Source organism: Vespa mandarinia, chromosome 2 (assembly GCF_050613455.1).
Source record: "Vespa mandarinia isolate Hongniang chromosome 2, ASM5061345v1, whole genome shotgun sequence".
Classification (NCBI taxonomy): domain Eukaryota; kingdom Metazoa; phylum Arthropoda; class Insecta; order Hymenoptera; family Vespidae; genus Vespa; species Vespa mandarinia.
Window position 1 is genome coordinate 13284425 of NC_140811.1, and position 21070 is coordinate 13305494.

The 21070-nt window shown below is 33.1% G+C and overlaps 2 protein-coding genes and 1 long non-coding RNA gene across 16 annotated transcripts; 1 reads left to right on the forward strand and 2 right to left on the reverse strand.

Annotated features, from left to right (window-relative positions):
- Positions 1 to 68: 68 nt before the first annotated feature.
- On the reverse strand, positions 69 to 7706 carry mesh (sushi domain containing 2 mesh). 2 transcript variants are annotated; one of them, XM_035868757.2, is made up of 16 exons: positions 7224 to 7704; positions 6238 to 6479; positions 5961 to 6148; positions 5550 to 5865; positions 5320 to 5488; positions 4980 to 5240; positions 4712 to 4905; positions 4488 to 4633; positions 4135 to 4416; positions 3498 to 3967; positions 3090 to 3364; positions 2735 to 3009; positions 2443 to 2594; positions 2187 to 2369; positions 608 to 758; positions 69 to 528 (listed from the first exon to the last, which is right to left on the reverse strand). In XM_035868757.2, exons 1-16 carry the CDS (start codon positions 7615 to 7617, stop codon positions 438 to 440), a joined length of 3789 nt encoding a protein of 1262 aa, XP_035724650.1. In that variant the 5' UTR covers positions 7618 to 7704; the 3' UTR covers positions 69 to 437. The 2 variants fall into 2 exon arrangements, with proteins under 2 accessions (XP_035724650.1, XP_035724641.1); XM_035868748.2 differs by lacking the exons at positions 69 to 528; positions 608 to 758 and adding an exon at positions 1409 to 1997 and having other exon boundaries at positions 7224 to 7706.
- Positions 7707 to 8907: 1201 nt separating this feature from the next.
- Pop2 (CCR4-NOT transcription complex subunit Pop2) lies at positions 8908 to 12603 on the reverse strand. Of its 9 annotated transcripts, none has more exons than XM_035869044.2 (9): positions 12275 to 12486; positions 11887 to 12008; positions 11389 to 11483; positions 10917 to 11124; positions 10130 to 10315; positions 9886 to 10045; positions 9532 to 9808; positions 9321 to 9461; positions 8908 to 9223 (listed from the first exon to the last, which is right to left on the reverse strand). In XM_035869044.2, exons 4-9 carry the CDS (start codon positions 11005 to 11007, stop codon positions 9095 to 9097), a joined length of 984 nt encoding a protein of 327 aa, XP_035724937.1. In that variant the 5' UTR covers positions 11008 to 11124; positions 11389 to 11483; positions 11887 to 12008; positions 12275 to 12486; the 3' UTR covers positions 8908 to 9094. The 9 variants fall into 9 exon arrangements, with proteins under 9 accessions (XP_035724937.1, XP_035724955.1, XP_035724907.1 ...); XM_035869062.2 differs by having other exon boundaries at positions 10963 to 11124; positions 11810 to 12008; XM_035869014.2 differs by having other exon boundaries at positions 11810 to 12008.
- Positions 12604 to 14447: 1844 nt separating this feature from the next.
- Positions 14448 to 20399, forward strand: LOC118441597 (uncharacterized). Of its 5 annotated transcripts, XR_014983872.1 has the most exons (4): positions 14448 to 14783; positions 14863 to 15668; positions 16329 to 16470; positions 17016 to 18430. It is a non-coding gene; the product is annotated as an uncharacterized LOC118441597 (long non-coding RNA). The 5 variants fall into 5 exon arrangements; XR_014983871.1 differs by having other exon boundaries at positions 14448 to 15668; XR_014983873.1 differs by lacking the exons at positions 14448 to 14783; positions 14863 to 15668 and adding an exon at positions 15953 to 16190.
- Positions 20400 to 21070: the final 671 nt, after the last annotated feature.

Below are 21070 nucleotides of genomic sequence, written 5' to 3' on the forward strand. Positions count from 1 at the left end.
TTATAAATTAAAAAACCTATTTATATACATATATGTATATCTAATTCTAGATTCGTCGGAGATCTATTTGCAATAAAAAAAGAAAAAAGTAAAAAAAAAAGACATTACGATCGGTGGTTGTCTAAATTGTGTTCTTGTGATTTTCTTTTTCTTTTTTTTTTTTTTTAATTTAAAAATATATAGCTCTTAGAAAAAACTACAGTTTGTATTTGTGATATGTATTATTATAATTATAATGAAAAATGGTCATGTTAATTTTATGAAATAAATGTTATCGTGTATGAATATTAGAACTGTTATATCAATATTCTAATTCGCTTTAAATTCAATGAATAATTGTTAAGAATGAATTGTTACGAAAGAGCGAATAATATAATGCAAATTCGAAAGATGCGCTGACCTGGTGCAATGATAGGCGATATTGAAAATTATTCGTTTTAATTAATTTCAGTAGCTTTACTCGGATATGTACTGGAATCATCGTCTTCGTCAATCTTTCTGAGTCGTTGGAGTTCTAAAGTACGTGTTCTGAAAAATCCATTAACATGGAATGACGATAATTTTTTAAAAATTTGATTACGTAGATTTCAAAAATATATTTATATACCTTCCAAATGACTCATCTCGCTCTCGTTCTTCTTTGCGTTGCCTAAGAACTCTTGATGCAACGCAAATTATTATGAGTACAATGGGAATTATACTAGCAAGTACTATACCAGTTGTGATACCAGCTTGTCGGGAACTGTATTCCTGTTGACCTATATGGTGGAAAAAAAAAGAAAAAGAAAAAAAAAAAGAAACATTTACTTTATATTACTCTTCGTGACCAGCCCAATTTCAAATAGAAGTTAACTTTGACGAAAAGACCTGAAATAAAGAAGTTAGAGAAAGAACAGGATCGAGGATAAGGGAAAGTTTGCAAAGACTTTGGTGGAAACTTCCATTCCACTTGGAATTGTTTGTGAGTAACTTTTACGTACTGTTCTATATTGATAATCTGTAAATGCATGTGGAATAGAAATTTCCTGAATGTATAAAGGTCTATAAAAAATTTATTAAGATATATTTTATACACCATCTAAAAGAGCTGACATTATTTTTTTACAATTGCTCAGTTAAATAATAAAATGTTTGATGCGTCTCATTTTATTTGCTAAATCGTACAAATCGTAATTGTATACCATGTGTGATAAAATTTTTAAATATAATATAGTATACCTTTTTTGCATTTCTATTCCACAGCACATACAAATTTATTATTTTCTAATTATTTCTAATTATAGAAAAGATAGTAAGATGTTACAATATAGATATATAAGAGAAGGAGATTTAGCGACGCACTGAAATTTGTTATGATATTGAAAAACTATGGAAAAAAAATGAACAAAGAGAATATTATGAAATGGAAATGCTTTAAAATACTAAATACAAATATTACTTTCAGTCCCTCGAACGAAATATTCGGTGAATATAAATTTTATTTATTTTTCACATTCTCGTCGATATAGTCTCTAATAAAATTAAACACGAATGATATAGAAAAGTTCACACATCACTTTCTCTCGTAGGACTTCCAGTTTTTTTAATGGAATCTACGGTCAACTCAGATTCGGTTGGTGAGACGGGTTCTTTAAGATCCCAATCTTTTTCTTCAAAATCGATATAAGGCCTGTCCGGTAATGGTTCGTGTGTATGATAAACCCTGTCATAAGAACGTGGTTTTTTCATACCACTTAGTGAGCTTAGACTACTATCGCTAATTGGTGAAATTGCTCTATCGTCCATTTTTAAAGGGACAGTTTGTTTCATCAACATAGAATCGTTATCTATTCCCGAGCTACGTTCGGAATAACGCCAAGATTTAGTCGAATCTCCATTAGATCTATTCTTTCTCATATAAACAAAGGCAAGACCGACACATATTGTAGCAGGGATTAATATTGCCGCTATAATACCAAAGGTTGTCCATGCAGTACGTTGACTATATTCGATTTGACCTACGTGTTTTAATTATATTAAAAAATTTGTATTAACTTTATTTAATTAAGTATTTTATCGCCAAGCAATAATATTATTTCTACATTGAAACTCCTCGAACGTTTACTTTTCTTTGATATTTATAGTGGATTTGGAATTTTAGGGATTCGAAAACATAAAAAGGAATTGATAAAAATAAAAATACTTACGGAGACATTCGGTGTATCCATACTCCGGAATGTTCCATCGTCCTTCCGGCGTACATTCTCGACGTTGATCTCCAACGAGTATAAAATCTTGGTTACATTCGAAGCTTACTTTGGCACCGGGTATAAACAGAAAATTGCTTTTGCGCCCGAAACGTGGTGTTTCCAATATACCACAGGATATAACTAAAGAATAAAACTGCTGTAAAGATCTTTAATCAAATTTAAAATCACGAATTTTTTCTACTTTTTTACTTACTCCTCTTATCGTTTATTGCCTTTATTTGCGTGTAGGTATCGTAATAAGTTCTCGTGAAGTGTGCGAAATCCCGATTGAGTGTCATCGCGTAATCATACTTGCATTGATACGAATCTCCGCACAAAGCGTTCGCTCGATTTCGATCTTCCGTTCTGAAAGAAATAATAAAATTTGTTATTCAACTTAATTTTTTCTCCGACTTCGAATATAATTTTTAATTCGAAAAATTAAGTACTCTATCCCTTTTAACATTCTGTTTCCATTTAAATATAATATTTGAAATGTACCTCACCTATTAGCCGGTAATATTTCTTCGGGCGTTCGATGAAATTCTGCTTGGAATTTTCGATTGGCAAAAAAGGTCGCAGTCCTACCAAACTCCCTTGTGAACAAAGCAGCCCCTTTATCGTCCGTTTCCTTGTCCTCCAATAGCCAATTCATCGCAAAGTTCTTATGAACTTCTTCAAAATTGTTTAAATTGCCTACGGATGCTAATTGACCGTCCGGATTCGTGAAATCATCAGTAATATCGTGACTCCAATTTCCAAACAATCCCCTGGTTTTATTCTATAATTGATCCATTGATTATCTTGTAATAATCGTAAATCCAAAAGGTATTACAATAGTCAATATAAATTTTAAATTACCATATATGACCAGGGAAGATAAACTCTGGCTGACATGAATCCTTCATTTTCTATAACTTCGACACCAGCACCGGTGTCCATCATTATGATAACTTCGCTCTGATTTAAGATATATGTCGGAGTATATACAACTACACCGGAAAAATGTTGAAACTTTAAGGATGGTCTATCGAAATAGACGCGTTGCTTATCTGCAAAAACGTCTAAACGGTACCTCCATTGAGAGTGTTTTTGTCGTAGCCGTACCTCGATAATAGCGGTATTATTTCCCATCACTCGTGTAAACGTGAAAAGAAAAACAAAGTTAGATTGTATTTACGAGTAATGTAAAAAAACATGATATAATATAATAAATTTCAGATTCTATTCATTTGGAAGATTTTGTTAATATAAAAAAAAAAATATTACCTGCAATCGATGTCAATTTAGTGGCATTAACAGCTCCGTAATAATTTCTTTCAACTTGTTCAAACCTAGCTTGAACATTGAGTTTGTCTCTCAATTGATCCACTCGTAGTAATACGAATTCTCCCATTCCATTAAACGTGTATTCCAACCCATCAAACGTAACAATGTGTGGATCACCGAATACCGTTGCAATGGCCGGAGACTGATAAGCGATGCAGTCCTGCGAAGGACGTCTCTCGAATCTAAACGTTTCACATCCGACTGCCTGTTCCTCTTGCCACAGACAACACAAATACATAGGGACCATGTCGTGAAACCACTGTGAGAGAGTTGGTACTTTGTTAGCTTCATTCCACGGAAAATATCCCAAATTATGCGCACGACGTGGTCGCGAACCCCATTGCTGATCATATGTAAGCATCAAATAACCATTTTTGTCATAGCAACATTGTTGTTCCGAGCCATACAAACTGAAAAATAAAATGCACGAACCTTAATAATTTATTAAATTTTATAATGCCATTTGTGAATATTTATTTTTATAATTATTGGTCGTAAAATGATTACATATTAAAAATATATTGTGTAATTTTTTCAAAACTTAAGAAACTCAATAACAAGTTTTGACGTTACTCACTTTGGTGCACCAGTCCTCACGCAATGACTCGCATGACTGTTGTAATAGCAATCGGGATTTGAGTCCTTATCGCAATCGAAGTCTGGCATAAATCGTCCTTTATCGTAGAGAGCATGATTCAGGGTGCAAGGACATAATGCAATTTCAGCAGCAAAATTTTTCAAATATCTATCATTCATAATCCACTTATCACACATTCTTTGTGGCCAACGAGATCCGTATAGTCTTTCCCATTGTGGACCAAAATACCAAGCAATTGGAATCGGTTTACTCCATAAAACTCTAAAAGAATTGCGTCGATTCAGTATTAACAAATGATTTTATCGAAAATTATTTTTTCATTTCATACTTACGGTGAAATATTAATTCCAGAATACTGAGCCGGATCTGTTAGATTTATCTTTATAAAGCCGAACACAATATCTTGTTCGTCAGGATTGTACTTATCACGATAATTCGCTGGTCTGATTATATAAGATCCTGTATTAGTATGTGATACCTGAAAATTAAATTGAAAAGTAAAGACTTTAAAAATTTTTATACATATTATCATATTCAATAAGCGAAAGAAAAATACTTCAAGATCAGTAATGAATTTTAACTCAGGAGTAGTCTTCGTTTCTCTGTAACCCCATAATGATATCTGAACACCTGCGTTCAAATTGCTCGTCAAGTTGTATTGGTTCCACGTTATCTTTATTTCCGCTGGATCAAGTTCATGAACGGCTGTCGTAGTGAAAGAAATTTTTTCGGCAGCAGTAGCAGGTGTCTCTGCATAATATCATATCAAAAATTTATTAAAACGAACGAAAGACATTTAATGATCGAACTATAACTCGACTCACCAACGAAATATTTTCCTTTCCAATTATACTTTCCGCTATTACCAATAGCTACTTCCAAGCGAACGTAACCTTCTGCTTGTACGAATGGTTGAACGCAAATAGCACGATTTCTGTCTATGACATGACCGATCACCGTGACCGTATCGAACAGACACCTGACTTTCTCGGTCTCATTGAAGCAAGGTCCTGTGATATTGACTACCGTACCACCCAACATGTTTCCGCTTTCAGGAGCGAATACAAGAGGCAAGTTAGTACCAGCTATACGAAACAACAAATGATATAAATAAAGAATTTTGATACGGATGAAATATTTTTCTTATTTACTATTTTTCCTGACCTATATCCTTATTACAAGAACCCAACATTATTTTCTCGTCTATTCTAAAAATGTGACGGCCTGGAAAACCATTGCCCCATCCTCTACCCGTTAAGTCTCGTAAAGTGGACGTTTGAGAATAAGGTTTGTACTCGTAGCTTTGTGTACCATTACCGGCATTGAATCCAATCTAAAGAAACATGATATTGAAACGTCTTTTCAGAAAAGTAAATTAACATTTTATTACTTACAAATGCAGGTACTCCACCCTCTCCAGCATAGTTGTCACCACCAGCTGATGTGTGAGCGGACCATTGAATATTCAGATAATTGAATATCGCATACGTGTGAACTTCATCCGTAGCTAGAACCATTTGAAAGGTATTCGTTTTATAGAGAGCATTATCAAGGCCACCGACGAAGGAAATGTTTTTCCAGGTGACAAGAACGACATGCTTTGGATCGAACGAATCTGAACCCACGACACCTTCACGAATATCCCACTTGACTCGTTCTCTCATTTCAACGCCAAATTGATCCGTCCTTCTCTGCAGATCTCTCTCGAGTCTGAAACCAGATCAATCCCAAAAACGTTGAAGATGGTTGCGAATTGATAATTTTATGATTTTTCTCATATAAATGAATGATATCGTTTATTTTACCGAAAATATACACCAGGTCTTCTTTTATCGATATCGTTTGGTCCAAGTTTTCCTATGCGACATTGACTGAAAAATATCCCAATAAAACTTGGATCGTTTTTTTCGGGCCAATCCTTGATTGGAAAGACCAAAGGATGCGTATAGTAATCTGGAGGATCACTAAACTCTAAGAAACCATTGACGGTTACCTAAAATATGAAAATTATACCATTCATAGATAATTTCTTATCACGAAAAGGTATTATATCGTAAGAAAGAGATTTGAAATTTATCGAACCCTGGTGTAATTGAATCGAAATCCGAAAAAAGGAAGTTGAAAATTCAAATTCTTGTGAATGATCACCGTGGATGCATGAATATCCGTTTGATAATCTCCATGTTCACTTTCACCTCCTAAGTCAAAATACCAATACATGAATTCCGATCGAATTTCTTTCAATCTCGATTCAAGAAGAACATAATCGGGAACTGAGTCATCAGATCGAGGTGCATATCTGTAGGCATTCGGTGAATCTGAATCTGTAAGCATAAATTAATGACACGTTGCAAGGTCATACTACTATTAATCTCAGAATTTGTCTCAGGCGAATAATTACTATTTTATTTGTTGAAATTTATTTATTCTTTATTTTTTTATAGAGATACCTGTATCAAAAATGCCATTTTATCATGTTGAACAGAACTTGGACAAAGAAACCAATTAATTTACTTCATGTCGTACTAGAGAAGGTATTAAATATCGAAGAATCAATAAACATGATGAAAGATTGTATGCTTCGAAGAATGCTTTATCTCGTATTATTGGCTCTCTCATAAATCGATTTCATCAATCGAATAAAATAACATTTGAACGAGTAGTGATTTTTTAAAAATAATGAATCTTTACAATGTTTCTCAAAGTACACTTTCGTACTTACGAAACAACATAAAACAACGAACGACCCAAATGAATCACCCTTTGATTCACGTTAAAATGAGTAACTGATAAGGGATACGATAAGCTACGATACGACTGTCTTAGCTTTTCAGCAAATAATACCAGCTCCAATGCGATCGGTCACGACGCGTTTTTATCATTTCGAATGGCTTTCGGATGAAAAAAAGAAAAGTAACTTTTTAAAAGGGGAAAATAAAAAAATAGTAAAAGGAAAGAGATCAGAAAAAGATAAAGGATCATTTGATTCGTTTGTAGCACTTGGTGCCTCCATTTTTTATAGTTTATTTCAAGAGTAGGGTCACGCCCATCGATAATAAATTACTCACCATATCGCACATATTTTCCCATTCTTTCATCAACAGTCCTACCGGAAATGTTCCCTATATTTTGTTCAACTTCTTTTTTCGAATCTTGAGGATCAGATTTAAAAAGTTCCGTTTCCGTGTCAGACTTTTCCCGAATCGTTCCGATTTTTTTCTTATCTGTTTCCGCAAGATCCTCCAATTCCAAAGGAACCGATTCCTTATTTTCCGTCAAAGCTACATTATCTTTGTTTTCTGTTTGTTCTGGCACATTCAATCCGAAAGCACTCTCGAAAGTCTCCTTTTCTGTTTGAGCATCGATTCCATTTAACGATATCGCGGAAATATAGAGAAGAAGAATCGCTCTCATTGTTAATTTGCAAGGGTAAAAAATACCCCTCGATGTTCGTTCCCGCATTTTTTGGCGAGCACAGGTTTACGGATAAAATAGTCTACTAAGCGAGACGATACTGGACTGAGATTCACAGGTAACAAGTTATGATAACGTTCTTGATATCATCGACTCTTCTATGATAACGTACAGTTATCTTACTACGAACAGATACGTACGTGTCGTTTAAACCGAGAAAAAGGAAGGGATCGGTATGTCCTACTTATCGTTGAAAGGGAAAATCATGACAAAATTTTTTTTTTTCTTAAATTGGTTTTTTGACGATGATTCATTAGATCATATTGTAAAAATGTTTAATATAATCTTTAGTCCTTTTTTAAATATCTTTGAGAAATTGCAATATTTCGGTGTACGTTCTAAAAATTATTGTACATATATCGAATTTCCATGGTTGTCTTCTAATCATACTTAAAATATTTTTCTTCTGTTATCTCCTAATACTACAGATACAAATATCTATGTTTAGATCGTGATAAATTAATGAATATACCAGTGAATTATCAGACGAGGTATTTATTTAAATGCCTGAAATTATATAATATTTACAAAAAGAAAAATCTGTATGTACGATCGATTTGGAAAAGTACCAAAGTTTTGTTTTATTCTTTGCAGGTAACGAGTTTTACAATAAAACGTGTAGTATGCATTGACGAACACATACGTACATAATCGGTAAAGATTCGTCGATCGCTAAGAGTGATCTTGTTAATAACATTGTTTACTATCCGAAAAAAATAATGAATACGTAAATCTATAGTCCCTGTAAGTTAAGTGATTTGAGACGGACTTTCGTTAACAATACGGTCTACAATGAAATCGCGAATTAATTGGAGATTGAATGGAGCAAGTTATTTGTATGTGCTATGCGTAAAGAAGTACTCAGGATTAAAATGTAACGTACTACAAATGCATTTTTGTATAATAAATACATCTACCGACAGTAGATCGTTACATCTAAGCACGCTACAAAGTTGACACGTTGCGTTATCACCGCCCAACTCTCGAAGTATCCTTTCCGCAGCTTACCAAAGTAGTCAAGGAATCTATAAAAGTCTTAAAAATAGAAGGAAATGCGAGTCATTTTTGTACTGCAACTGTATCTTCTATATCAATATTCTCACAAATGTTTATAAAGAAGCTATATTACATTTTCTTTTGTGTTGCACGATATGATAAACATCTTTTTTTTTTCTTTTTTTTTTTTTTTTTTTTTTTTTTTTTTTGACCGATTCTATGTATCACAGAACAAAGCTACGAAAATTGCATGAATTAAAGGATAGAAAAAAAATTCACAAATTTAAACAAAATGCACCTAGATTTGCGTATCAGTCGATGATATCTGTAATCTACAATATTGATCTCTGAATGTTATAACGTGGATATGAACTAGATGCCCGATCAGTAAGTGAAAGGATCTTTTGTAATATTTTATTTGTAATGCAATGAAATAATCTGTTGCAATTGCGATGGAGCAAGTTTAACATTACGAAGAGGAAGAGTTATCCCCATTACTGTCCATATATCCTCCAGAACCATTTACGACAAATGACGTTCCCAAACCGTATAAATGACCACAATATTTTGCATCGTCGATGTTGTCCTCGAAAAACATCTAAAATTGTCAATAACAAAGAATACACATAAATATGGTTTTTCTAAAAAGGAAATTTTTATATTAAAATTTAATCCTTTTGAAACTATAATCGTACCTCTCGCATTTTAAAAAAGACCATTCCAGTTAGAAGAGAATCTGACCCAGCTTGATGCTGTGGACCGACTCTTTGTATTTCCAATTGTTCCGCTACTTCTTGAAGACCGCCTTTCAAATTTTTGCAGGATTTCATTAAGTACTGCATAGAAAAATAAATTAGTTATTCGAAGAATTCAATATTAATTATTAGAAAGTATAATTCTACTTACTTTTACATCATATATGGTTGGAAAATATATCCTAAGAAGTTCGAAAAATTCACTCTCTTCCTGTGGCAAGTTCTGATCAGTAAGTAGTTTTAATAGATATCCAAAATCGTAACCAGAATGAAAAGATAGCCATTTAATATCGTCGACAAGAACAATCCCTGATGTCATTAACAGTTCAGCAAAATCTAAAGGGTCGATACCCTCTTCTTCGTGTTTTTTAAATTGTATACCACTATTTTGTAGCATATCTATACTATCTTGTGCATACATGTCTTCCCTAAAAGAGACATACATATGCGATTATTTCACAATTTCGTTTCTATAATTCAGTTCTATATAACATTAAATTCTTACTGTAAATTAAATTTGAAGTTGAACTGCCACGTTGTGTAACTACCACCTGGCGTATTCCCTGATTCATCGAGAAACGTGAGACCAAGTTGTATTATTCGCAAAAGGTCTACGTTACATCGTAGCAATTGATACTGATAATCGGCACTTGTTCTAAATTCGCCTTTTAAGATATTATACTTAAGATAAAATAATTTTTTCTTTTTTTGTAAATGCAGAGTCGTTTTTCATAATGTAACTATCTTACCAATAGGCCTTGCTACGACCCCAGGAAATTCTGTGTCCATTGCAATATATTGATATTGTTGCACGACTTGCCGAATTGTGCGAAATTCCTCTTCTAAATTGTGTCCCCAGACATCTCGAATTCCACATTCCTCATTACTGGGCATAGTCGCCCCACCCTTCTGCTGCCCAATAGGGTTAGACCCACCTATAAATTTGTTTAAATATATAATTCTTTTCTATATTTTATGTTAGCATCGAATTTCTTTTGTAATCAAATCAACTTGAAATATAAAAAGACTACTAATACTAATTAAATTTTACATAGCTCAAAATACTAGATTATTTACTTATCTATATAATGTATAAGGATATTTACAATGCTTTCTGAATTGCAAATACCTATATGACCAAGATAAGGTATATTCCTGGTTGGTATTGGTTACATGTAATTCTCTTACATATTATTGTTGCATATCATTATTTAAAAAAGCCTTGAGTGAGCATTAACTCTTGAAAGCATACTTATATTATTCATTAGTAATATATAACAAGGATAAAATCTATAGGCAACCACAAACCAACCACAAATTATCATCTTTTTCAGTCATAGTGAAATAAATGTACAAAAAAATGTTAAGGTTTATGAAGCCTATATAGCATTACATAATATCAAACTATATAACACAGATTCATGAATGTGCAAATAGCAACATAGTTGTCCAATATGTTATATATTTACTTTAATCTAATCTATAAGTTTTTCTATTGCTTTCCAGAAACTAAGATAATTTCATATATAACTGCACCTTCTAATGATTGTGCATTCTTCGTCGATTCTTTGTAAAGGCACACCTTTTTTTGCAGCGACTGATACTGCACATTTGCCAGGAGCTTCATTGTACATACTAATAGTTTACTATATTTAAAGAGATTTCTACTTCGCACATCTTCTGGAATGATGCTTGCAATTTCCACTCGATCCCAAAGTGCTTTACTTATATTGCTTCTTCACTCCTGGAATATGTATCCCCAATACTCATTATTTCGAGATTATATAGTTGTTCTTTTATTTCTGGCATTCTCCATAAAATCTATTACTAAGTAATTCTAAGTATTCAATTTTCAAGTGCAATACTCCTCAAGGCATTATTAAAAAATACCTCAGCTACATATTGTATCCAATATGATAATATAATATCTAATGTGAAGATGATATGCAAAACTGCTGTTGATATATGCAACATATTAGGCATTATTAATTATTTATATTTTACACACCGGTGGCTGAGGGCATAAGGTTAGATATGTTTGTCGTCACCAGGTCTACTCTTATCCACAATATCCTCCGTCACGGTCTTTCTTTCTTCATAGTACTGTACAAATAAAGTTATTGAATATTGATTGATGCATTAACTATAATAAAAAAGATTATCTGTATTTATTTTATCAGTCTCTTGATAAAATAAGTTGAGCAATAGTAGTTCATAATTCTTCAACAAACACAAAAATGTTGAGAAGGGATTATAACCAAACAAGCATTCATAACAGCACGATATAAAATGACCAGAAAACAGAAATAAATATAACATCAAATCAAAATCTAAATAAATTTACCGATGATAAGCAGGTTATGTATTGGAGAAGAATCAAGAATGATTATAAAGAGTTGAATATGAATCAAGTGTGAAGTATATTATACCTCTTCATATGTCCTTTTTATTGCACTATCGTTTACAAAATAATAAACTAAATGAAGTTTTATAATAGTTTTTAAACCTTTGAATCTTCTGTGACAGCATGAACAGGTTAAGCAAGTTTCCTACAATTTCCAAACTCAAAGCACTTTCAGTAGTGAATTATAAGCGCAGGTAGAGGCGCTGTAACTGCTAGTTACTTATCTATATTAGGAGATATAGATCTAGTTATTTTCTGAGAATTATCAAAAAAGTAAAGTATCATTATTTTATCCTAGATCGATCATTAAAATAATTACAAATTTTTTAGCAGTAACATAGAATATTATCATTATTCTTGAATTATACTACAAAAGATCGCCCTTTAAACAATTAAAATTGATAAGATTTATATATGGTTATCCGTGAACAATTACTATTAAAGATTGTATACTAACAAAACTTTTAATTACTATGAAGATTATACGTACATAAATGTAAATTTAATGGCAAATTAAAATTAAGTGACTTTTCTTCCTTCAATTTTACTTGACAGTGTTACGATAGTCTGTTTCGTGATACGATTTAGATTAACGATTTTTATATTTGAGATGCATATATAATAACAGCGAACACGAACTGTTTATTACTCGTATTTCGAATCGATTCGTTTCTAGTTATTACATCGTTTTTTGCTCAACGGACTTACTTCTTGAAAACGATTACTTGATAACCATTTCAGAAGCAGACAGAAACTTTGCAAATCTCATTGAGGACTTCGATCCTCGATCAAAAATTATAATTGCGCATTTATCTCTTTATCTCAGAGGCTACTCATTTTTACTCTAGCGGCATACATGGTTCTTACTAGGAATGAATCGGTCGGTAATAATAATCTACTCTGTGTTACCGACATATGTAAAGTTAAAAAAGGCACCAGATATTATCATTGAATTACGTTACAAAAGGTAATACAAATATAATATTTATCTACAGTAGAAATATAATTGTTGAAATACTAAATATTTTTTATCATTATTATTTAATGTTTATTTTCATAAAAAAATGAGAGAATATCATTATATTATATGTGATAGTTTATGTATTTGTAAATCTCATGAAATCAATAATTAATATATCCGATATGGGAAATATTACAGGTACACTTATCAATAAAATCATTATATTAATTACTTTTATGGAATAAAAAATATAAAAATAAATATAAGATTAATTTATGATAAAAAGAGTATAAAACTATTTTTATTGTAATTTCATGATATTTTATTTAAGAATTATAAATAGGCGGAATACACACACACACACACAAGAATTGTTTAAATTCGGCGTCAAAACTATCGATTTTAAAATATGATCTACATTAAATAATGTGGAAATATGATTCGCGCATATGCATCTTGTTATTAATGTCAGTAATATAGATAATTGCTTCTATTTCACGTTTGTTTTGTAATATATATTATTTAAAAGCAATCATAGAAAAAATATGTTTACGTTCGATGTGTTTTATTCAATATCAGTAAACAGTCAGATTAATATTGGTATTCATTGATTGACCTTGAATAATAAATCATTATAATAATAACTTAATAATTAATTCGTGGAAATCATTGTCTTCCGTTTCTCGTATTTTACATTATACAACAGTCTAATCTATTATCAATGATCATAATTGCAGATTAAAACTGCATGTTATACGTCGTCAATGTATATAAGGAAAAATAATATCATAAATTCTTAGTTAGTATATGTTTAGTTGATAATCTCATACTGTTTACAAAGCTTTCATGCACTTTATATAAGTGAGAAGATAACAACCTCAGATAACTACCTTACAGTCAGTTTGGTGATTGTATCCGTGGATTTCACATCTATTGAGGAGTTTCAGATCAAATAAGAAAACGTTTCAAGATGAAAACCATCAAGATGAAAATATTAATACTTTGCTTATTCTTTATTTGTTCTTTTGTGTATGAAAGTTCAGCTCATCACACCGGTATGTATTTTTGATCTTTTTTTCTTTTACGTAATAATTCGAAATATTTTATATTGAATATACGAATGAGCAACAAATTTATAATGTATGTTTTTCTACAAAATAAATTGTACTATATATATATATATATAGTAAAAATAAAATAATTTAATTATTTTTTATTTGTTTGACCCAAATCGGACAATCCGAAACATGTTAAATAAAGTTTTGAAGTTCTCGCAAAAATAATGGATTTCTTAAAAATAATATTTCTTAAATATTTATTAAAAAGATTTACGTATTTTTAATTACATATTTTTATCATTTGTTTCTCAACCGTATAATAAGTATAAATATATGTGTATATATATGTATTATAATGTCTGTTAGTTTGTCATCATCCGATCGAAACGGGCCCATGTAAAGCAGCCATACCGAGATGGGCATACGATGGATCAAAATGTACAGATTTCATTTACGGTGGATGCCAGGGTAATCCGAATAATTTTATGTCGAAGGAAGAGTGCGAAACAACTTGCATTGAGAAAAAAGAATAATAGTGGTATGCATACTTTATTCTTTTATCACTTACATTTAATAAAATACTTTCCATTTAAATGAATGATGTTGTATCATTATCAGTAACATCGTAAATCTTTTTAGGTTCGTCTGTTTGTTACTGCATGTTCTTGCCATTCTTATCTCTCGTAAATAATTTATACTTATTATATGGTTGAGAAACAAATGATAAAAATATGTACTTAAGAATATGTAAATCTTTTTAATAAATCTTAAGAAAGATTTTAAAAGTCAAGGAAATCAATATTAGCTGTGCGTTAAAATTTCCTCTTGCCTGTTAACAAGGATGCAAGAGGAATTCATTGGAGTCAAACACGACTCCGCCAAGCACATGTAACTATCTTGAATCTTTCCTTCCTGAACGTCGTACATCCTTCGCAAAGAAGCCAACTTGTTTGGCTCGCGCAGTCAGCCTCCTTACATGGGTATGCCTCGCTAACGATTAGATTGAATTAGGTTAGAAGTGAGATCCATTACCGCTACATCGCCTTATACTTGTCTTAGGGATCTAGACTCTTGACGTAAAGGAAAGAAAAACTATTCTCAGCATTCCTAACGCGGACGATTCACTTATCCGTTCGGAGGTTTATATGTCACGTCATAAATACAATCAAAGGCTTTATTCTGCCTGACATTTCTTCGTGCCAAGGAAAAGTTCTTTAAAACGAAAGCAAAACACATATACATATACAAATATACTCTCTCTCTCTATGTCTATACTTTCCATTGACACCAATTCTAAATTATGTCGACAATTTACGAACCAAGAATCTATTTAATATTACTATTTTAGATCGTTGCTACATATAGGAAGGTATAATACGAATTTCGATTGTTCATATGTGATATATTTATCATGACTGTTATCTCACAATTTTTTTTTAAATTTCGCTAGAATTCGACGTCGTTACATTTCAAAAAATGATGTCACGCTAAACGTTTCTTTTTTTATCGTACTATGTTTCTTTCAATAGCTTTGATAAAAATAAGAAAACGATAGTGTGACATATTACATTTAACGTGCTCTTGTAACGTTAAATTTTTGTTATAATCGATAGATATACGGATAACACACGCAACGATAATTTACGTAGAATTCTCTTGAATACAAGGGAAGATATATCCTTTGAAGTTCGCATACATTGAAAAAGAATTCGTCAAAATGTTCTATTTCGCTTACGAAAGCAAGAAATATTTTCCGGCATAGTGAATTCGTTCGAGCAATATCTATTTTCAAAGGACAACGACGATAGATGCAACATCGAACGATCTATCTCTACTGGGGAGTGCGGTGATTTACATACAACAAGGTACCGCAATGATTGCTCTCGGAATATATTAACCTGCGTGCTCTAGATAAAGGTAGATCGTTGTGCTCGGCCGGACTTAAACGTTCACTATATCATTGCCCAACACGTGGACAAAGTCGTAATGTAAGAGAGTGACGTTGAGGAAACGAAAGAGAATGTGTTTTAATTATTATTGATCTAAGAAAAAATTACGATCGTTTATCTTTATCTATCAAGTGTTGTTGATTATCTGACGTTAAAAAAGTTTTTCTTTTTTTTATTTATTCGTTTTTTTTTAATTTTTTCTGATTCAATATACAGAGATTATCTCGTTTTCTCTTTATCTTTATCTATTTTTCTAGTCAGTTATACACTCTCTTCTCTCTTCAAAATGTTCTCTGTAGTCTTCCATCGTATCTCTTATCAGTACCAGCTTCAGGCGAACATTTTCCATTCTAAAGTCTATTATATTAATTCTTATTACTTCTTTGTTCGTTGCTTATCGTAGAAGAATGAAAATGAACTAAAAAGGCCACAATTTCGGTAAATCGACGATGTGAATAGTATTAAAAACGATTGCATAAGTGAATCAAGTTTTAGAGAACATATATATATATATATATATATTCATCAAATATCCACGTATTGCTTTTAAAGTTATCGAGATTATTCGACTTATAGAATCTTCAATGCGATAGAACCATCTCAACGATATCGGAGTCGAAAGTTTTTCGAGAGATTACGAGAGTTGAAGAGAAAAAAGAAAAATTTTGACGAGTCCCTGGAGAATGCGAGACTGAACGTATATATCTAAGATAAAGAGGTACCACTAAATTTATGAGTTACGAGTTTGTACAAGTATAAAACATCGCGTTACAATAAAATTGGAAGCATTATCGTGGATAAAATGTTCACTGCGATTCTGCAAATATAAAATCGTGATCGTATCTTTTATACTTTGGAACTGTTCTCTTCATTTCGAGTATACAATACAAATACTTTTATTATTGAAAAGAATATAAATGATATCTACGATAATGCGATGACGTGTGCTTCTTTACATATATATATATATATATATATATATATATATATATATATATATGTATTGGGATCGATACATATCAGGATTTAATAAACGCTGCTGCTTGGCTCGCTTTTATTCATTCGAAATACATAGGAATAACATATTAATGTACAAATAAATTATATATATATAATATTCAATACATGCATGCACACGTATTTTGGTAACGGATGCTTTACAATAATATGATACAATTCGTTCGTTCATAATTTCTCGACGTATGACATCGCATTGTTTGCCGATATTTGCTGAAAATGGACTTCCTTTATCCGATCAATGAGGACATTCGAAAGTCATACTTGCGTGAATAATGAAGACTGACAGGACGAATATTATACACAAATTGCTATTCCGAACCGATACGTCTCACCGTCTGTACGGAAGAAACGCGACGAGGTCGACCAGGGAAAATAGGAGTATGCATTTTTATGTGAGATTAAACGGCTACGTTCTCAAAAAGATTTGACGTAACCAAGAAATATCAGGTAAATCAGATGAATTATTAACGAACATTTTTATACTCGAACAAAGTTACATAAAACGAACAAAAATCGTTGAAATTTGTTTGAATTGTTGTTGTGTGAACCGTCGGAATAATTATGATTCGAAATAGAATCTTTCCAGAATAGAAAAAAGAAAAGAAATAATAATTTCTTGAGAGTATGATAACGAAGATAAATGAAGGATGAATCAGCGGAGAAAGAGGAACGTAATCCGGGAGTAAGTTCGTTCGAGGTTTTAACTGTCACGCGTGCTTCCCCTTGATAGTCGATTAACCAGGATGCTCGCGAATCACGATTTATACGGGAAACGCTCCACGAAATTATGGCCTCTCGGATTTCCGTAATGCCAAGATTTGCTGCTCTTGAAGCCACCTAATCCAAGCGCATGCCGGAAGATCCTCTTATCTTAGGGCCACGTTCTTCGAGGAAGGAGAAAAGGGGAGGAAGGTTGGCCTGGAAAGGCAAGAAAGTAAGACGATTACTTTAGGCATAGTGCAACGTAAAAACTCTTAAGCAAGGGGGAACATTACGCGAACGAGTATACCTTTAATTATACTTTATATTACCAAGAATCTTACAACGTCTCGCAAGCCGGAAGGTAATTACGCAGAAGCCTCCTCTCCTCGCTCGAATAACTCCTCTTCGAATCCTTCGAAGGGATATCCATAATCGTGAATTCCCAGCCACGTCCGTTCTCTTTTCTTTTTATTTTTTATTCTTTTTCCTTTCAAGCCAGACGTCGAAGAAATCAGGCCGGTCCGTAATTTCAGAAATAGCTATCGGAACTGCTAAGTTCTCGTGGCGTTCTCCCAAGAAAACAAAAGTTCGGAGACGCCCTGTGAGAGAACTCTGGCAATTTCTGGCTCGTCCTGTCCAAGGTGAACGAGTAGCCACCTGCTAGATTACGATCCTGACAGTATAACCTTCGGAATCGTATTATCTATCGGTATACGATCCCAATCCGAATGACTTATCGCGAAAGGGATATTTCTCGATCTCATCTAGATCTCATCGACATCGATAATCCATCGATGAGTTCTCCGAAGAAAAATCTATGAACAATATAATCCCTTCGATTAATGCAAATTCCGTCGTCATAATTTAACATCAAATGTATTAATATAAAATATCCTATCGTCGGACGATCGGTAGTGTCGATTTCGAAAGACCACTCTTCGGGGAATCGGTGTCTCGTAAGTAAAAAACCACACATTCCACGAATTCATTTTTAAAAGATGGATCTTAATTCTCTTTAATCCTGTTACCAGAAAATACCTAATATGAAATGTCCAGATGCTTCGCCGATGCACGCGATCACGATTTCGTCCTTGATCGATCGATTGATCGACTTAGACATAAGTAGACGTTTTCTTCTTTTCCGACCACAGAATATCGAAAAGAGGATCTAGTTATTCGATATACGCGTCTTAAGACGCGTGCTTGTGCTCAAGATGCGAATACTAAAGAAAAGGATAAGTTCAAATGTCTTATTTTGTCTCTTTCTCTCTCTTTCTCTCTCTCTCTCTATCGTCCCTCCTTTTTGTAAAAATATTAGGAAGTATAATAATCGAACTGTCAGAAAGATGAAGATATCTGGAAAATATTAAATTATCTAAAAAGGGTAGTTTTTACCTTCTACTAAATTTCAAAAAGGCTATTGAAGTCGTCCTATCTTCAGAAGCAGAAAAGTAATATCGATTTTGAGCTACATATTTCCAGTTTGATTTCAGATTCCGCTATATCTCGTTTAAATCTTTTCCTTTTAAGATAAGATAATCGGATTAAGTGTCCCCCATCGATGTAATAAAATTTACCCTATCGTAGCATCCGAATGAATTTTCACGGAACTTAAAATTATTACTATCAAAGTCGCAACGGGTCAATCATTGTTTTATCTAAGACAATTTAAGATAATTTTACGTCGTTCTCTTTAAAATCAATAAATAGCCTTAAGTGGAACAAAAGAGAGACAGAAAAAGAAAGAGAGAGAGAGAGAGAGAGAGAGAAAAAAAAAGAAAATCGGTAAGTACTTTTTCCGGAATTTCCTCTCTTGATAGGTTCGTCGAGCGAATAGCGGCTCTTTTAGGAAAGGTCTGCTGATGCATCTTATGTCAGAATTTTCTTCGAAGCATCAAATCAAAGATCGATTCGACGGCATTACTCGACGTAGATGTAGAGGGAGAGTCCTTAACACCAAGCTACTTGATTTACTGCTTCCTCTCGTATGGATCTCGTCGTTGCTGCCGCAGCTGCAGCAGCAGCAGCAGAAGCAGCATAGAGGCATCTGCGGTAGAAGTCAGAGAGAGAGAGAGAGAGAGAGAGAGAGAGAGAGAGAGAGAGAAACAGAAGCAGGAACGAAGACAGGAGAGGACCATTTCAACGTAGAATTGTGCTGAGTTCGTGCGGGCAAGGCAACGTACGAGTGATTTGCATGCGAGCGAGCTGTGAGAAAGAGACAAGGATATCACGAGAGATATGAGAGAGATGTGAGAGAGAGAGAGAGAGAGAGAGAGAGAGTGAAAGATATAACAGGGCGGTTAAGCCACTCGACGCCGTGCTGTGTCCGACCGGCTCGGTGGACGATAATTAACAGGTTCCGTAAACGCTGTACGAAATCGACGAATCTGAGTTCCTTTCTACTTCCAACACAAACTCCCTTCTACGTTAGTATCCGAATAGAGGCCGCGTGAACGAAGAGTGTTTACGATTCGTTATTGCCATGTTCCCAACAATAAATTTCAAGCCTCCGAGTCACCGCCGTCGGCTTTAGCGCCGACTACGAATCACGGATTATACTCTGGATATGTTATATATCACCTCTTTCTCCTCTAGGACAGAAAAAGACAGAGAGAAAGAGAGAGAGAGAAAGAGAGAGAATGAAAGAGAAAGAGAGAATGAGAGTGAGAAAGAGAGAGAGAGAACTGTTGCCAGACAATTGTTATATGATCATCCTGTGGTAACGTTTATATATATACTTGTTGTACATCAGACGTGTTACTATCCTTGACAAACGACGGAAAACATTTCTTGTAACTTTCGTTAACTCGTCTTCTCTTTACAATCATTTAATTTCTAGGAATATCTAAGTGATTCTTAATGCAAATTCATTGGTGCTAAGCTGCAAAATGTTTCGTAATGTTTCATTGAATTTTTGAATAAAGATATGTGGAAAATTTGTTGGATTCTAATTTATTTCCTCGTATCACCGTTTGATTCTTAATTCTTTGCGATCATTTATATGAAATGTAATTATGATGCGAATGTTACTTTTATTATTATCTATGCGAAATATAAAATATGCAAATCTAATTGCACCTATTCATATATAAGAATCATTATACAGTACAGCTTTATAAAGACATACTAGATTAGCATCGGATACGCTTGACATGACACTTAAGAAAAATGATCAGCTTAAAATGCGCCTCCATCGTAACTATTGAAATAAAAACTCTCTTATTAACGTTAACGATCGTGTCATTGATAAGCCACGATCCTGGTATTTGATAGAAGTAATTATTTCAGAGAATCGGAAGAATTGCAAATAAGCCAGGATACGCGAATGTGACGTATTTTTTAGTTGATCGTGTGGAAATGGAATACTGAATTATTTAAACGACGATAGAATGTAAAATGCATTCTTGTTGCGAATACATACACCTCTATATACATACATAGGTATCTATATATAGCACAATCGCAATTGACCAGAAATGAGAAATAGGAAACGAGATTGCGGGTAGGTGCGCAAAATCTGTTTCGCATACGATTTCGTATTCCACACTTCATTGCAGGCTCCTTCATACGCAGATTTTCAACGAAGAACGAAATCT